General features: G+C 36.5%; 3 protein-coding genes across 3 annotated transcripts; 1 reads left to right on the top strand and 2 right to left on the bottom strand.

Annotated features, from left to right (window-relative positions):
* The first annotated feature begins 1,093 nt into the window (after positions 1 to 1,093).
* LOC143600581 (putative indole-3-acetic acid-amido synthetase GH3.1) lies at positions 1,094 to 3,039 on the top strand. Its single transcript, XM_077078230.1, has 2 exons — positions 1,094 to 1,404; positions 1,560 to 3,039. The coding sequence occupies exons 1-2, from the start codon at positions 1,094 to 1,096 to the stop codon at positions 3,037 to 3,039; spliced, it is 1,791 nt and encodes a 596-aa protein (XP_076934345.1).
* Positions 3,040 to 4,486: 1,447 nt separating this feature from the next.
* Positions 4,487 to 9,757, bottom strand: LOC143601325 (protein DWD HYPERSENSITIVE TO UV-B 1-like). The gene is made up of 10 exons (XM_077078769.1): positions 9,726 to 9,757; positions 9,594 to 9,660; positions 9,246 to 9,499; positions 8,279 to 8,858; positions 7,522 to 8,133; positions 6,197 to 6,637; positions 5,917 to 6,111; positions 4,895 to 4,951; positions 4,729 to 4,791; positions 4,487 to 4,655 (listed from the first exon to the last, which is right to left on the bottom strand). The coding sequence occupies exons 1-10, from the start codon at positions 9,755 to 9,757 to the stop codon at positions 4,569 to 4,571; spliced, it is 2,388 nt and encodes a 795-aa protein (XP_076934884.1). The 3' UTR covers positions 4,487 to 4,568.
* Positions 9,758 to 15,407: 5,650 nt separating this feature from the next.
* LOC143600569 (photosystem I subunit O-like) lies at positions 15,408 to 17,694 on the bottom strand. The gene is made up of 3 exons (XM_077078224.1): positions 17,540 to 17,694; positions 17,205 to 17,384; positions 15,408 to 15,596 (listed from the first exon to the last, which is right to left on the bottom strand). Exons 1-3 carry the CDS (start codon positions 17,692 to 17,694, stop codon positions 15,500 to 15,502), a joined length of 432 nt encoding a protein of 143 aa, XP_076934339.1. The 3' UTR covers positions 15,408 to 15,499.
* Positions 17,695 to 18,132: the final 438 nt, after the last annotated feature.

The following is an 18,132-nucleotide window of genomic DNA, read 5'->3' as shown; positions in this document are numbered from 1 at the left end:
AAATCCAAGGTTTCAATTTGTCATATTTATATCTTACCTACATAGAAAACAACAAATCAAATTATGTATTTTTTTTTAGTTTTAAAACTTTTAAAATTTGAGAATATAGTTAAAATGCAATTTTTATTCATCTCTTTTAACTTCTAATAATATGTTTAAATAAAATTCATTTATTTATAAAACGTACATATGTAAAAGTTATGTGCATTATATGTAGGTATATTTCCTACACATATCTAAATTGTGTAGTTAAATGCTTAATAGTGAAATAAAACATATAAACAAATTAATGTAATGGGATTTTACACATATAACATACAAATTTGTATATAAAAGTATAAATTTAAAAAACAGATGCATCGATAAAAAAGTTGAAATGATTCAGTTTTATTCTCGCAATAATTTAGTTTTATATCATAAACCTTGCTATATGGAAAAACCATACCTCAGTTGTCATATTCGTATTTTATTCTTGACTAAAAGTCTAAAACTAAGAAATTTAAGTCTAAATTATAACCGTATGCTATTAAGTGTCATATTATTACGTTACGGCGTTACATGTTAAATCTAAGGTATATGTAGATGCATGAACCATATTTCATTTGCAATATTCGTATATTATTCACTAAATTCAAGTATAAATTTGAAATGTCAAATTGTATGTGTTATGTTATTACACTATTAAGTATTAAGTTAGTAAAATCCAAGTTTTACACATTAATAAACCATACTTAGTTTGCCAATAGTGAAATATAAGTGCAAATTAAAGCAGGAAGTTATACATCTTATTGCGTTGGTCCACGTTTTCACCGGAGGAAACCACCAACTGCGCCGGCCAACCGTCGTGATCACCGACAAAACTTTCACCGCGAGATAGCGGCGCGTTGAGGTCACGTGAGTTAAAGCCGGCCCAACGCGCCTACATCCAAACGATTCTACTTTGACTAGTTGACTATACCTTATTCTATGAGCCACCCCACCCGTGCCGTGACATATCATGTGACCACTTCTGGGCCCCACCGTCCACCCTATATAAACCCATCATCCCCTCTCCATTTCTCATCACCTCAAAACTCAAAACTTAACAAACAAAATGGCAACTGATGATGCTGGGAAAGGTTTTCCTCTTTGCCAGAAAAATGCGTCTGCGATTAAGTTCATCGAGAAAGTAACTACCATCGCCGACGCAGTTCAAGCAAACGTATTGGCGGAGATACTCACCAAGAACGCTGACACTGAGTATCTCCGCCTTTACAATCTTGCTGGAGCTACCGACCGTGAAACTTTCAAATCGAAAGTTCCTGTCATTAGCTACGAGGATCTCGAGCCGATTATCCAACGCATCGTGAATGGCGATCGTTCTCCAATTCTTTCGGCTTACCCGATCACTGAATTTCTCACAAGGTTATTATTTATCAATCGTTTATCACTAGTTTTTATTTTTATTTTTTTTATATATTCAACCTGTCATTACGTAGTATTTACGTCGAAATAAAAGACAAGCGGGCAATTTAATTACGATAATTTATGCTAATTTCTGCTTTTTTTTTTGGGTCTAGTTCGGGTACTTCTGCCAGTGAAAGAAAGCTAATGCCCGCGATTGAAGAAGATTTGGATCGACGTCAACTGATTTACAGTTTACTGATGCCGGTAATGAGCATGTACATGCCGGGTTTGGATAAGGGAAAAGGGCTCTACTTTCTGTTTGTGAAATCCGAAACCAAAACTCCGGGCGGGCTTATGGCCCGGCCGGTTCTCACGAGCTACTACAAGAGTGACCTCTTCAAGGAGCGGTCTAACGACCCGTATAATGACTATACAAGCCCAAACGAGGCGATTCTTTGCCCGGATTGGTTCCAGAGCATGTACGCTCAGATGCTCTGTGGCTTGTATGACCGGAAGCAAGTGCTCCGTATTGGAGCAATCTTTGCTTCCGGTCTACTGCGGGCCATTCGGTTCTTTCAACTTAATTGGAAGGAACTTTGTCATGATATCCGGACAGGTACCCTTAATGCAAAGGTATCTGATCCGGATATCCAGCAATGCATGGTCCGGATACTTAGACCGGACCATGATCTCGCTAACATAATCGAATCTGAATGCTCAAAGGAAAATTGGGAAAGAATTATCCCTCGAATCTGGCCGAATGCGAAGTATCTAGAAGTAATTGTGACCGGTGCAATGGCTCAATACATTCCGACTCTAGATTATTATAGCGGCGGGCTACTGAAAGTTTGCACCATGTATGCATCCTCCGAGTGTTACTTCGGCATCAACTTGAACCCGTTGTGTGACCCGTCTGAAGTTTCCTACACCATATTGCCAAACATGGCCTACTTCGAGTTCCTTCCCTGTGATCCACATTCAGGGTTGACCAGTGACAACAATTCTCTGGTGGACCTCGTGAATGTGGAAATAGGGAAGGAATACGAACTGGTGATCACCACCTACGCGCTATACAGATACCGCGTAGGTGACGTTCTCCGTGTGGCAGGGTTCCACAACTCCGCTCCGAAGTTCCACTTCGTGAGACGGAAAGATGCGCTGCTCAGCATCGATTCGGATAAAACAACCGAACCCGAACTGCAACACGCCATCAACAATGCGTCCAAGTTGTTGAACCGGTTCGACACGAATGTGGTCGAGTACACGAGCTATGTGGATACCCGAACCATACCCGGTCATTATGTGATCTTTTGGGAGTTGCTAGTGAAGAATCCAAACAACTATCCAACAAATGAAGTGCTTGAACAATGCTGTTTGGTTATGGAGAACTCTTTGAACTCGGTGTACCGACAGGGTCGGGTCGAGTGCAACTCAATCGGGCCATTGGAGCTCCGGTTGGTGAAAAACGGTACGTTCGAAGAAGTTATGGATTTTGCGCTCGAAAAAGGGGCATCGATTAATCAGTATATGGTGTCAAGGTGTGTAACCTCAGCTCCGATAATGGAGTTGCTGGACACTAGGGTGGTGGCGTCGTATTTCAGTCAGAGTTTGCCGCAGTGGGGCCGGAAGCCCGCCGGTGAGGTGGTGGTTTGACCATCAAAGTCAAACATGAAACAAGTGACGTAATCTGTTGGAAAATTATTAGGGTGGATGATGAAGCAGAATATTATGATGAAAGTTTAACCATAAATAATGTGTTTTCATTTGACATGTTATATGATAATAAAACTAGTGTTTCTATAGAATGCTTGGTAGTATTAATAAGACTTCGGAGGTTGCGTATGAATGATCGATTGACCATATATGTTGTTCTTTAGTACTTATAAAGAACATAATATTTAATGTTTGCTCGAACTACAAAAGATCATAGTATAAATTAATGTGATTTATGATTTAATATAGTAAAGTTAATAACGAAACCTAGTTGTTCCAGAAAGTTGAATAGTATCAACAGCTATTGACCATATATGCTGTTATATATTAACTCCTTACAAAACATAATATTAAACATTCCCTCTTATTACAACAGAAAATATTTTTAAACGGTATGATTTGATATAGTAAATTAGTTTACAGGTACATGTCGCATATCCAAATGACCGTTTAAAAATAAAAAATACATGTGTGTGCTAAATATTTCCCTGCATACACTTGTATTAAACGGGCATCCTAAGGAACACTTTGACCTTATTAAGATAAGAGGGATTAGGGGAATGTGATTATCCTCATGCATGCATGCTCTATTATCTTTGTGACTGGCATCCACTTTTTAACTTGGGATCATTCTTGAACTTTGGTTACTCACTCTCCACCTCCAACCGTAGCTTAGAGATCTCACTTCCGACCATCGGTTTTAGCTCTTATACATATAGTTTTGAAGTCATCCTTAGATCCCCAAACTCCATTCCCAACACTTAAAACTTATGAAAAAAATCTTCAACTTGTGTCCCTAGCTCGGGTTATAAACAGCTCTGCGTTTTATCCTGCCAAATCTTTGAACATGCCTCAATGCTACTTAGCTCCTTGATGGACTCACTACGATTCCTTCCCCACCCTTCATACCTACATTTTTGCTTAACGTAGTAGCCCTCCAATGAATCCATGGGCGACACTTAAACTCCTATAAGACTGCAAGATTATTAAACAATGAATGCTTTTGCATTGCTTTGATAACTTTTACAAGAGAGCTTATAAAGTAACCTCATGTGTTTATTATGGCACTTTGGTGGCCTATGAACCAAATGAACTAGAATAGAAAAGGCCACACAAAATGAGCCATTTAGGGCCAACCCAAGGACTTTTATAACCCAAGAAGCCCACATCCGCCCCAATTAGGATCACCATATAATCCAACATTTCTATGCCATTGCAATTATGTGAAGAACTTTGATCTATATTCCTTTTCCCATTCTCAACTTCATCATTCTATGCTCAAAATAATGATGTTGATATGAAAACAATCATAACGTAAAGGATTTACATAAGCAACATACAACCTTCTTAAAAGCATACATATACATACATGCATACATGAATCATTAACTAATTGTACAAACAAAACACGCCATTCACATACTTACGGTATATGATTTAATCCTACAACAGATTTACACGATTTGATTTCACGCTCCTCCCAAACTGTGTGCTGAGGGAGAATGCTCATCACTCAAGGATTCTTTATCAGCATCCTTGGATGTCAACATGTTGACCTGCGATTATCCAAGTCAAAACTCTTATACATATGTCAACAGATAATACAATAAGTTTACAAAAAAGGTCAACCTTCACAATTTCAGGGCTTGAGCTTTGAGATAAATAGGCTGCTAATACACTCAAGTTGAAATCCTGAAAACAGAAGACATAAATTTCCAATTCAAGAAAATTAACATTATTTCTGTATACACTTTCCTAACATTTTAACATCAAAAATAAAAAAAGAAAAACTCACCCTAAACGGGTCTCCCCTTAAAGACTGCACAAACATTGAGGACCCAGAACTTTTTCCCTGCATACATGCAACCAAGCAAACATTAAAACTAATAACAAACCACAAAACATGTTTGTTTTTCATAAATAGTAATTTATGAAAAAACCCTGCACGCTTTCACATCCTAAAGTTAATTCCTTGATTCATTAAATAGTCAAACTTCAATTTTATTAAAAAAATACAGAACATATGTTTTGCGTGTGTATTCAAGTCATCAAACTTAATTTGTTTATTTATCTATAAAGTCCCTAAAGTTTATTTGAACAACGCGCAAAATAGATATCGTATTTCAAGTTATCATCGATTCTAGCAACCAACCTCATTTTATGTGCCTTTACCTAGGGTGTCAATTCCTAACACAAACCCAACACAAACACAATCAGGTTTTGGGTTGTGATGTCAAATCCGTTTTATTCGGGTTGACTTGTTTAACCCAATTACTTAAACTGGTCGTGCTCAGGTTCACCTGTTTAACCCGTTTGATTCTTTGGGTTGACCTATTTAATGGTTAAATCTTAACCCATTTGATTAAACGGGCCGTCGTGCTCAGGTTGACCTTTAAAACGTATTTAATTAAACAGGTCATGTTTGGGTTACCTATGTAAACCATTTAAACTTATAACAAAACATATATTAAGGTTTATAATAAATTCAACCAATTTACAATCCCTTTACAACTTCATTACAACCCATTTAGACCTGTCAACCCATTTGACTCATTTAGATAAATAGGTAACACGGGTCATGTTTAGGTTCATTAATCAACCCACCTACGGGATACGATGTGCCAAATGTAAAAAAAAGACTATTTACAAATTTCGAAAACTGATCTTTTTAAACTTGTATTAAAAAACAGGTATTAAATACGACATGACATGTGCATGTAAACTAACATGATAAATAAGATGCCAAACTATCAACTTTTAATAAATCAATAAGTTTATAACTAGCAGTACGATAATAATATCCACATCAGCATTTACCTCTAATGATATATCTCTAAGCCGTTTTCCCGTTTGGGCAGAACAAATCCGCACCACATGTTCATCACAACTTCCACTGAGAATATAATCTCTCCCGTTCATGTAATAGGAACGAGTGTAATTTTGAGAGCTACCCGTTGCAGGTATACCAAAGTCCAGATGAAGCCTTCCATCAACAGCCAACAGTTGTTTAACCTACAACAATTACCAAGCAAATTAATCTTTATAAATTATAACCATATTTAACAATATGTAGTTTATAAATGCTGAAATTATTTACCTCATTGTCAACAGCTGATGCAAGAAGATAATGATCATCTGGAGAAAAACAAACCATTACATTTCCTTGACCACTAGAAACTGTGTAACAAGGGTGAATCGGTTTTTGCCTTAAATCCCACATTTTAACATCATGGTCAAACGATGATGTGGCAAACATAGACGGGGAATGGTTTGCAAATTTAACAACATTAATATGTTCCTGGTGCATGTTAGTGAACACCTGCACGCGTTTACCAGTGCTGATGTCATATAAAGCAACATGTTCTGAGTACCCGCTGGCAACAAACAATTCATCCGATGAGTTGACATGGACAGAAGTCAACTGGTCAAACTCATCAAAGGAAACCGAAGTGCCACTTGTGTAAATGCCATTATTTGTAGAAGGAACTTGTTGAATATCATATAATTTTAGTAAACCGTTGTCTGAACCTGAAATAAGCTGGAAAGTGAGAGAACTGTTAACATTTTTAAATTATCAAATGACAGAAAGACAAGCCTGTAAACGAAGTAACGAACCGAACGCTCAGTGAACTATTCGTGAACCGTTCAGTGGGAAGTACATTTATGTTCGTTTATTTAACAAACGAACGAATATGAACAAGTTTTGTTGTTCATTTAGTCAAAAGAACGAACATGAACACATGCCTCACTTGTTCGTTTATGTTTGTTCATCTTAGCTTGTTTACACTTATGTTTGTTAGTTTACATTTGTTTAAGTTCATTTATTTACAGTCATCTATCTTTTTTAGGCTCATTACAATTTAGTCTAGTTTTAATAAATTTTTAGGCTCAACATATTTATGTTCATGTTTACTTTTAACCGGTATTCGCTTAGTTATGCTCGCTCATCTATACTCAATTATGTTTGTTCGTTTACGTTCACATTCATTATACTATTAACGAACAACATAAACGAATACAAACATAAACACGAACATACTTAATTTCTTAACGAACGAACACGAACAAGAAAACCTCGCTCGTTTAGTTGTTCGTGTTCGAATGTTTGTTCAGTTAAAGTTAAATGAACGAACACGAACATGCTCATTGTTTGGTTTGTTTACAGGCTTACAAAAAGAAGAAAAGAAATTGAATAGATGTACATTTAATGCATACACAAGTATAAAAAAAGGCCTTTTGTTAAATCTGAAAGAGTCGAAGGATTTAATCATGCAAAAAAGGACTTTTTTTGTAATGATAAATCCACGTACCGTATCTTCTAAGTTTTAGAGGGACATAAGTGCAAATTTCACCAAAGTTCTTAATTTTTTTTTTCACAATTTCCCCTGAAACTATTTGAAGTATAATATGTCCAAGACTTACCTTAGTTGGATACTTTTTAAGCCAACATAATCCAAGAACACTATTCATGGCACCATGTGACGGAATATACCGTACGATTTTTTCACTCTCATGATTAACAACGACAACTTCACCATCCAAAGTCCCAATAGCCATAAGATTTTCATTAGCAGGATGGTACTCAAATTGTCGGGGACGAAACTTTCTAACACTATTACTTGATACTGAGCTGGCAGTAATAGAAATTGGATGCAAAGAAGGCAATATTGCACAACCAACTTTTGAAGCACCGAGAGATCTTGTATAATAATTATTCGACTTTTTCCCTTTAATCTCACGGTTTTGCAGGATTGTAGCAACACTCTGTTTATTTGTTCTTCCGTATGGTAGATATTCAAAGTTATCTGAATAGATAATTGCAGCTCCATCTTTATCAGGTTTTGTGATTGATCGGTTATCCAGCGTTTTAAGATTGGGAAATGAAGCTATTAAATAGTCTCTATAATGTTTTTCATAGCATATTGGTGAAGGGTGATAAGAAATATGTTTTATTTTGGAAATATGTGAAGCAGGCCTTGATATGGATGAATTTGACCATGATTCTTCTGTATCTTCTGATCCCCAAGGAAAAATCTGATATTTTATAAAACAATTTACCATTGTATATAAGATAAATATATTTTCAACATTAAAAATCCGGGGACCAAACTTGCAGTATGGTCAAACCACAGAGACTATTCGTGCAATTTTCCCGATTATTAGACAAAGTACAACTTACCTCGTTAGGAAGATCAAGCAACCCGTTCCACGCACTTGATCCATAAGCGAAATCTTCCAACAAGCTGACACCCCGACGAGTATTTGAAAAGTCAACTTCGCTATCCGTTGACTCATCGGATTCACTCACCATATCATGAGCCGGATTATTATAACTACCAAAAGGAAACACATTCAAAAGTTCATCTTCCGCATTGGAAAACAAATCCATGCTTTCTCTTACAGTTTCATGAACTAGATTACAACTCGTGCTTTCATCTGACTTTGTCCCTGAGGATCTAGGGCACGCTTTTGTGTCATCACAACATAAGCAGCTTTGAAAACGAAGTTCGGTTAAATTTGGGATTTTTGCAAGTGATGCACTTGTAGTCCATAAATTGGATATTTTTGTATCGCATAAAGATAAACATTTAAGCTTCGGCATACATGTAAAGCAATCTTTACCAAAGGTGGATAACGATGCACTGAAATCAAGATTGAGAGTATGCATTTGCATAAACTTCCCGATCATATTCACCTTCCGGAAATGGGAAAACTTTAAGTTTAAAGTTTGGCATGTTGAGCCTCCCATCGAGAGCCCCCTAACAAAAACAAGTCATAGATTAGCCTTAAACTCGCGTACTGATTTTAATAATAATATTAATAGTAATGATGCATATTAGGGGCTGGCAATTGGGTACCTGTTAAAGACACGATAAGACCTGTTAAGCAAAAAAGTGCGGTATGTGATTTTTTTATTTTCTTAAATAATTGAAATTAGTATGCTAGACTTCATCATATTCCCATATTGGTACATGAAACTTAAAACTGTCTTATAGTCATGAAATATAAAGTAGTTAAACGAGTCGTATTCATGTTTGATATTTGTGTTAAGCGCGTCGTTTCCAGCCTGTTAAGACACGAATTGCCAGCCATTGCATGTAATAATAGTAATAAGAAATGTATGTGACATAAAGTGTAAGACATACAATAAAAAGTCTTTGCCAAACGTTCTGTCTTGAAGATCAACAACCCGTAGCTTTTGCTTTACGGCCTGCAATAACAATAAAACCGAGTCGGCTTCTAACGAGCAGGTTGACTTTTGAAGAAGGTCAACTGAGTCTATCTCCGAACCGTCGATTAGAACAAGCACATTGTAAAGGGGATTAACGTCAACGCCTTTTAAGTCCTCCAGAAATATCACAAAGGTAGAGTCTTCATTGTTTGATTTCTTTAATTCAGCCTGTGTAACATAACAATACTAATTGAGGTTAAAGTATATCACAATATAATAAAACAATTAACAAGTTAAAAAATCAAAAAATGATGAAGCAAACCTTAAAGAAAGCTGATAAAACTGCTTTGTTTGGCGCGGTAGTCACATCTTTGCAAAATTCAATATACCTACATACAACTGATAAAGATAAGTAGTGTAAATCAACAGAAATTGAGACGTATATGGATATCACCTGTCTTTTAGGGTTCGGATATCGATTGCCATGGAGATGAGATCCTTCAAATGAATGAGATCATCAAGGCTCTAACTAATTATAATACTTGCAGATTTCATTTTAGCTTCTTAATCTTACACCTCAAAAAAGTTTTTGTGTAGTGGATCGGCTTTCAGTTACATCAACACTTATTTTTCATGTTAACTGATGAAGGGCCGGTATTATTTTTGTGATTCCTTTTAACGGGCGTTTGGACTTTTATCACAAGTGAATTTTTAGCAGCTTGTTGCCCGTTTGCCTGCCACTTTATTGTAATCGTTTTATAGTAAATTATATAAAACCTATCTCATTTGATAAAATTTGGAGTTGTTTGGAGGTTTTGCAGGGTTGGGTTGGGTTGGGTTGGGTTGGGTTGGGTTATGTGGAGGACATTTTTTTTTCAGATTATCTAGGCAATTTTTTGTTTGTTACCGTTGAGAAAAGGGTCACCGCATTTTTCAAATTTGGATAGTTGCTCCACTATGGTCAAACTATGTTTCGTCTTAACCGAACTCACCCTGGCTTCAAAGTTTGGCTTGGGCGTTCCCTGGGAAACCGTACCGCCACTGCCACTTGACAGCCGTTGTGCTACCACAAGAACAGAACTCTCTAGCATAACACACGGTGAGACGAAAACCCGCATGGGCTTGAGATTTAAACTAACAACCTTACACAAGGCATAACTTATATTCTTCATTGTCATAATCCACCAAAATAACCAGTGACGGATCCAGGATTTTTTTCCTATAGGTTCACCTTTTTTCGGTGTTCAAATTTCACACAACCAAACGCTAAATTTTTCGGGCCGGTCAGGCCTTGTCGAAGAATATTATATAATACGATACAATAATAAAACAATATGTTAATTTAAAACACACGTAAGATCATTAAAAATGAAAAAAAAATTTAGACTAAATGGGTTGTGGATCCGTGATGTGTGAATAGGTTTGGAAATAATCAGAAGCGAAAACGTTTTTTTTTAGCTATTAAAAGCCCCAACTAAATACACAATAATGGTTTACCAAAAAGATAAAAAAAAGTTACCAAAATAGGATTTAGAAAGACTTGAACTTGAGACATTTCAAATAAACCCCAAACTAATAGCATAATGATTGTTTAACAAAAATAAAAAAATATGTAATCAAAATAGGCATTTGAAAGACTTGAACTTCAGACCTTTCAAGCTAAAAGATTAGGAAGATTTAAATAAGTTTACTACTACACCATCTTAAACTTTTTGATATGAGTTCACTTCTAAAAATTTTATGGGTTCACTAATACTTTTTATATATCCATTTAATGTAAAATTTGAAAATCAATGGGTTCCCGTGAACTCGGGGAACCCATTCTAAATCCGCCCCTGAAAATAACACTATTGAAGATTGAACTTGGGTTTTCATCGGATAACCCAAGCATCATACCACTAGACTACAAATGAGTTAAAACTATTACAAATTTATTAAAATACGAATGAATGAAAATAACTTTATTTAAATTATAATTTATATATATATATATATATTTATATAATTTATATAATTTTAAAATTTGACATAAAATGCTGAACCAATTTTTAATAACATAAAAAACAATGACAATAATTAAAGATAAATGAGTTAAAGATACCAATAACTGAACCCGTCGCGCTAACTCATATTGACACATTTAGTTAAGGGAAAATTCCCAAAATGTCCATTATTTTTAGAGATGGATTCTAAATTTCATATTTGTCCCTTTTTTTAACATGGCGTCGCCTCTACGTTAGGAGTTCGAGATGACATGTTTCTTAACTCGTCGTCTCCCTGCCATGTTAGCTCAAAACTCATTGTCTCACCGTCATGTTAGCTCAATACTCTTTGCCTCCCCGTCATGTTAGCTCAAAACTCATCGTCTCCCCACCATGTTAGCTAAAAAAATATACCTTATCTTTACTACAAACATGGATTCTAAACTGATTTAAAAAATATCTAAATGTTTTTAATTTTATTGGTTTTTAAATTCTTGTATATTGGTTTTTGGGTAATAATACGATTAAGAGAACTCATGCATACCATCAAAATCATTTTAAGTGTACCTGTTTAGATATAATGTTTAAGTAACAAGATTTATTAAATTATTTTTTAAGCTAACATGGCGGCGAGGCGACGAGTTTGAGCTAACATGGCGGGGAGAATGAGTTTTGAGCTAACATGACGGCGAGACGACGAGTTTTGAGCTAAACATGGCGGGAAGGCAAAGAGTTAAGAAACATGTCGTCTCGAACTCCTAACGTAGAGTCGACGACATGCTAATAAATGGATAAGTATAAAATTTAAATTCTGATTGAAATGTTTATAATCTCTCTCTTTTTTTTTCTGGAATGTTTCCTTTAGCTAAAGAGATTCTACCTAAACATGTTCGGACTAAGTTGAACTCATAAATATCATACGTGTCTGACTTCATACATGTGGTGTGGTGGCTTCAGTTCCGAGTAGGGCTGGCAATTTATACATGAGACACGAATATACGACATGTACCTGCACGACCTTAACAGGTAACAGTAAGGTCTTAACAGGTTTCGTGTACTAAACAGGTAGACACGAATTTACCTGTTAATTTTCGTGTCTAAACAGTACCTGTAAGTAGCTGGTTAAATTTTTATAATTAAATATATATATAATATTATAATTATAAACTATTATTATCCCCAAACCCTAACTCACGTTTCTACTTTCCACATTCAGATTTCAGATATCCACATTCACTCCATCGCCACCACACTTCTCTGGACAAACCCCTCTCCGCCAGCCACCCCTCTCCGTTGATTCCCTCGCCTCTGCTGCCCCTCTCCGCCCGCCGGTGATTCCTCCGCTACCACCACTTTCTCACCGGACTTTCTCCTCTCCGCTGTCAGAGCCGCCGCCCCCCGCCGGTGCTTCCTCTTACTTGGTAAGTTATTAATCTTTACCTACCTACTATTCCCTAAACAGGTTGTCAAATATGTGTTACTAAACAGCTCTTATCGTGTATTATCGTGTATTACAGGTATTAACAGGTTCGTGTTCGTGTTTAGGATACAAGTACACGAAAAGTTTTCGTGTCGTGTACAGGTATACCCATTTCGTGTTCGTGTCTTATTGTGTACGGGTATACACGATATGCCAACCCTAGTTCCGAGTCAAAGATCCCAGAATCAAGATGATTGTAGTTGTTGGAGAATCAGCAACGAGCCCAAAAGGTGTTGCACAGGATGTTGGGATGGGAGGTGTAAGTTGGTAAGTGATTAAGCCCAAAGTGAGATGCTTAATTGCTAAAGGTCCGAGTCGAAGTATGCCTATGATTGATCCACCGCCTAACACCTACACTAGACTTATTATTGGGCATGTTGGACTACGATGATTTGTGTAAATTTGATTTAATTTTTGTTTCTTTACCATCGCCTCTTTAGCTAGTTGCTTTAGAGTATTCCAGACAGATTTCTTACCTCCATTTTAATAATTACACTAACAAACACAATTAAATTATATTTTTTGATACCTTTGTAGTCATTAACTTTTTGTTATCCTTCACTCACAATCACTTTCAACAAACATTAAAAAATTATAGAGGGTGAACAACGTTTCTTCAAATTTACTAATGAACAGTAACATTTTATCTCTTATCCACTCACAACCACTGAGAATCATACTCTAAAAAGTATAAAACACATTTTCTAATATTTTAAAAGCTCCCACACATATTTTCCTTTTCTAAAATAAAAGCTCCCACACATATTTTCAAGATCCTCTTATGATTTAATTTAGAAGAATATTTTCTATTTATATTCATAATAATTAACTTGTCAAAATACGAATGTACTAATTAATATTACGCGTGCTTCCATATATAGTCTTGTGTTTTGTGAATCTATTAATAACTAAAGCTTATATACCTAGCCATCAAGCAATGGAGCGCAAGAACTATGAAGAGCTGGCTGACGTCATATACATCACCGTGGTTTTTGCCGTGAACTCCACCCTATGCATGCTCAACTTCGCCGGAGACCACCAAATATTATTGGTCATCAACTATATATTGCTTGTGGCCACATGGATCCTATTGAGTCGATGTGGGTAGCAGAACTTGAGTTAGTTATATTTTCTCTAGAGCATATGTATAACATGTTCCTCGCCAAATATTCCACAAGCAGGATATGGATGCTGGTTTTGGGGTCGACTTTTGTGATCAATGGCGTTGCGGGTATTTTTATAGCAATGGTCGTTTACTGGATCTTGAAAAGAAATTACAAGATGCTTGTGGTGATCCTAAGCAACTCAAGTATATTGTTTGTCAATGGTTATTTGGTCTTATGTGTCATGTGTGTCAAGAAGACAAACCATCTTTGGAAAATAATGGGCTCTACACTTTTGGGAGTTCTAGGATTAGTCACTCTGATATGTTTCGTTTTGCGACTTGTTAGCGCGTGGAGTACGTGTGTGCCAAAGCCCAGTGGGGTATGAAGCTTGATCATCGGTTATTTTGGATTTAATCTTGGATTTTGAATTTTTGGTAAAGGCTAATGGAACTATAGATTATTATGTTAACCTAATTGTGGGTGTTTAGAGTCACTGTTGTATTTTGGTTTGCTTATTGGATTAATGTTATTTTTTTAGGTATGGTGATATATATATATATATATATATATATATATATATATATATATGTATATATATTAAGTTGTTGTTTTTGTTGCTTGGCTTAAAAGACTACTAGGGTGTGGGAACTGAATTCTTCAAATTTCGATTAGTTTATTGATGAGCTTTTGATCAAGCTATATGCCTATTATTTTTGTTGTCTGGTTTTGCAATTTAGATCAAATTAAATCTGTTGGTTTCAACATCTATTTGAGACTTTTACTTTTGATTAGTAGACCATATTTCAACTAAATGTTTGTTTATTAATGTGTTGCTTTATTGTTTATATGTTTAGCTGCAAATTTTCATCATTTGAAAGACTTGAACCCAAGACCTTTTTGATGACGTTGCATTTAGCAGTTTGAATTTTTTTTTTGTATATATGTAATTGATTGTGGATATTTTTAATGTCACTATAGACAATTAAGGATAACAATAAGAATTTGTTCTTTTATAATATAATTTACAAAATCTAACATTAAGAAAAAAAATTACGATAAAAATCATAACTGAATGAAGAATAACATAATTGTATGTTATCTATATTGGTTTAGTGTTACATTTTTCTTTTTCTTCTTTATCTTAGGATATTACTTTCTTACCATAACGTATAAACTTGAATCTATGGTTTCATTTTAGCATAATTCATCTTTGTCATGTGGAATGTGAATTTTAGCATTTGTATTGCCATAAATATAGTTTTACGTTGTATACCCTGTAATCCTAGCGACACTAAGAAGGTACACTGCAAATCTTGACTCTTTGACTCATTGTCACCATATATTTTGTACAACCATTGCATAATCAATTAAAGATTACATAAGAAGTAATACAAATTATTAAATTGTCTACACCAATCTAGAACAATAACTGATCATAAGATTTTAGTTATTCATATATATACGTCTGTATTATTATGTTAATTAAAACTGCCAACGATATATAGGGATATAGTTGCATCTAAGCCATTGCGATTTCAATGGAACAGGCGAGATATATTACACCATAATTAAGATTAGAGAATCCATGAATTTCAGAAGGGATATTACACAAACAACAAAGATGAGGGACTGAAACAGAATATTTTCAGATACATGGATTTTACTTCTCGAAATAATCTTCGGTCCTCCCTTTGAACCCAATTTGCCCAAAAGTAAGGCATAGAAATAGTCCCAAATGCCATGTCACCAACCACAACCTGTCAATTACCAAAAACAAAACACTAAATTTTCAACCTTCTAATCTAAGATGATCTAACTGTATAAGAGAACCAAACGTCCAAAGCATTTGTGAGTTTCTTTAAATCCACTCGTTAAAAACTTTAAAAAAAGCCAAACTTAAATAAACAGCCTCCGCTAGAACTTTAGATACTAAACTTAGGTAGCGTTTGGTATGCAGGAATGGAGGACGGAATGGAATGACCCATTATGAAGGAATGGAGAAAAGCGTGTTTGGTTGATCAAAGAAATGGAATGACTCATTACCTAGTCCATTCAATTCCCTCTAAAACACCCCAATCACATTCCATCCATACCCCATGTTTTTTTTCCATTCCATTCCCTCTTTCACCCTACATCACCTTCAGACTATCCGCTATGGGCGCCTTCAAGGGGGACAAAGGGCGCTGTTGGAGGTGGAACACCGCCAGGGGACGCGGTGAAGGCGGGCGCGGAGGCTTGTGGAGCCGTTCTGACGACCGGCGCTTTTCTAGCTCTTTCTCTCTCTCCTCTCTCATACACATATACATATATATGCATATATATTGGGGCGCCCAAGGGGCATTAAACCATAGCGGGATGGGCTTCGATGCCCCGTTTTTTACGAGGCGTTGACGTGGCACTGTTAAGGGGCTTCGAAGCCCCCCACCATAGCGGATAGCCTCACCACCCTCCCTCCACCACCACCCACCACCACCCCCCAACCACCAGCCCCGCCACCATCATTGTCGTCCACTGCCGTCGTTACCGCCATCAGTGCCAGCCACCCACCACCAACCGTCGCCGCCGCCGCCACCATTGTCGTCCACCACCGCCGTTACCGCCACCAACCATCGCCATCAATGCCAGCCCCCCACCACCTCCACTCGCATGCCGCAACCATCAACCATTGCCCTCGCCCCTCACCACCACCACCCACCGTCCACCCTCACCACTGCCCACCGCCTGACACCTCCACCACCCACCTCCAACCAACATTATCTCTCGTCGCCCACCACCACCCGCCACCACCATCACTGCCCACCAATGCCACGACCGCCATCTACCTTTCACCACTTACTACCATTTTAATTTTATTTTTTTCTTTTTTTTTCTACCTACCAAACAACACAAAACAATCATTCATTTTATTTCAATGTAGTAACCAAACATGTCATTGGAATGGTAATAACTCATTATCACGTTCATTCCATTCCATTACCACGTTCATTCCATTCTATCGTCCATTCCATTACCTCGTACCAAACAGAACTTTAATAGTTGGGCTCACAATTTTAAACAAGCCTATTACTTTTATAAATATAATAAATTATTTTATATAATGAATATAATAACTACATAATCAGTATTAATATATATGAAAAATATAAAGTTGTAATAAAAATAACTAAATAAAATATATTTTTGTATATATTGTTATATATGTATTTATATCAATAATGTAATTAAAAATTTGATAGATAATAAGCAAGTCAAGTATCCAGCTCGACTCGTTTACGCGCTGTAACCCTCCCTAATTTAAGTATTAAAACGCATTTGAACGATCATATACTAAATGCTATAACTCATGAAACTGGAATTGAACTAACCAGAAGGGGGATGTGAGGGCAGGTGGGGTGGGAAAGTGAGCGAGCTCGGTTCCAATGCTCCCAAAGAATAGTCCGGTCAAACTGTCACCGTTTATTGCTGGAATGCTCGACGGTGCGAGCCACCCGATCAACCCGAACCCAATCACATTCAAGTCTGTGCGTAGCCAGTCTCTTTCAAAACTAACAACATAAAATAGCATATACATATATAGTTAGAGGGATCCGATACAGATAATAATTACTCTAATTCAAAAACCATAAAATAATAATTAGAATTACTCTAGCTAGCTATTTGTACGGTTAAGTCAATTTGCATCTATTGTTTAAATAATTACCAGGTATATTTGCCACCTGAAGCTTGTGAAACCTTAAAAGGGTTCCTAGCGGTTGTTGGAGGCTTCAAAAAGGCTGAATTTAAGGTGGGTTGCTTGCGGTTAACTGAGAGGGAGGAGGTGGCCAAGCCCACGATGGTTGAGGTTGCTGCGGCCATTGTGATGTTGAATCAATAATTGGTGGTGGTGTGTTTTGTGACTTTTGATATATGTTGTGATGGGGAGGATAGATTCAAGTGGCTCTGGATTGCATGGGTTATTAGACGTTCAATAGCATCTTGCCACGTGGAATATCTGTGGATAAAATAGATCTTCAGTCGGATTCATACACTGCCACGTGGACTCCTTGTAGATAATATCAGTTTTGTCTTGTTTTATGGTGATTCGGTTTTTCGTTTTCTTTAAAGTATGCTAATACATTACTAAAGTAGCGATTTGCGAATCAGTGATCTACAAACTTACTGTTGCAAAATGCGAACTAACGAGTTGAAAACCTATAGGAACCGGCCATGGAGGGAGTTAGAAATTAGGATAGAACACTAGAACTTTGAAAAACGTTGTTTGATATAGGTTAGGAGATATACTTTAGATTTTAG

The sequence above is a fragment of the Bidens hawaiensis genome, unplaced genomic scaffold (genome assembly GCF_021521415.1).
Source record: "Bidens hawaiensis isolate Kalapana, Puna unplaced genomic scaffold, B.hawaiensis_p1.1 tig00001960_1, whole genome shotgun sequence".
In the NCBI taxonomy this organism is placed as follows: Eukaryota; Viridiplantae; Streptophyta; class Magnoliopsida; order Asterales; family Asteraceae; genus Bidens; species Bidens hawaiensis.
The sequence above is the reverse complement of the archived record's forward strand: the minus strand, read 5'-3'. Positions and strand labels throughout refer to the sequence as shown.

What these genes read in the sequence shown, in the direction of transcription:
- LOC143600581 (XM_077078230.1), top strand. Translation starts at nt 1,094, where the DNA reads ATGGCAACTGATGATGCTGGGAAAGGTTTTCCTCTTTGCCAGAAAAAT. An exon ending in ATCACTGAATTTCTCACAAG is followed by an intron (nt 1,405 to 1,559) that starts GTTATTATTTAT and finishes TTTTGGGTCTAG; the next exon opens with TTCGGGTACTTCTGCCAGTG.
- LOC143600569 (XM_077078224.1), bottom strand. Translation starts at nt 17,694, where the DNA reads ATGGCCGCAGCAACCTCAACCATCGTGGGCTTGGCCACCTCCTCCCTC. An exon ending in TCAGGTGGCAAATATACCTG is followed by an intron (nt 17,385 to 17,539) that starts GTAATTATTTAA and finishes TTATGTTGTTAG; the next exon opens with TTTTGAAAGAGACTGGCTAC. An exon ending in GCCCTCACATCCCCCTTCTG is followed by an intron (nt 15,597 to 17,204) that starts GTTAGTTCAATT and finishes GGTAATTGACAG; the next exon opens with GTTGTGGTTGGTGACATGGC.
- LOC143601325 (XM_077078769.1), bottom strand. Translation starts at nt 9,757, where the DNA reads ATGGCAATCGATATCCGAACCCTAAAAGACAG. An exon ending in TTAGAGATATATCATTAGAG is followed by an intron (nt 4,952 to 5,916) that starts GTAAATGCTGAT and finishes GCATGTATGCAG; the next exon opens with GGAAAAAGTTCTGGGTCCTC. An exon ending in TAAGGGGAGACCCGTTTAGG is followed by an intron (nt 4,792 to 4,894) that starts GTGAGTTTTTCT and finishes TTCTGTTTTCAG; the next exon opens with GATTTCAACTTGAGTGTATT.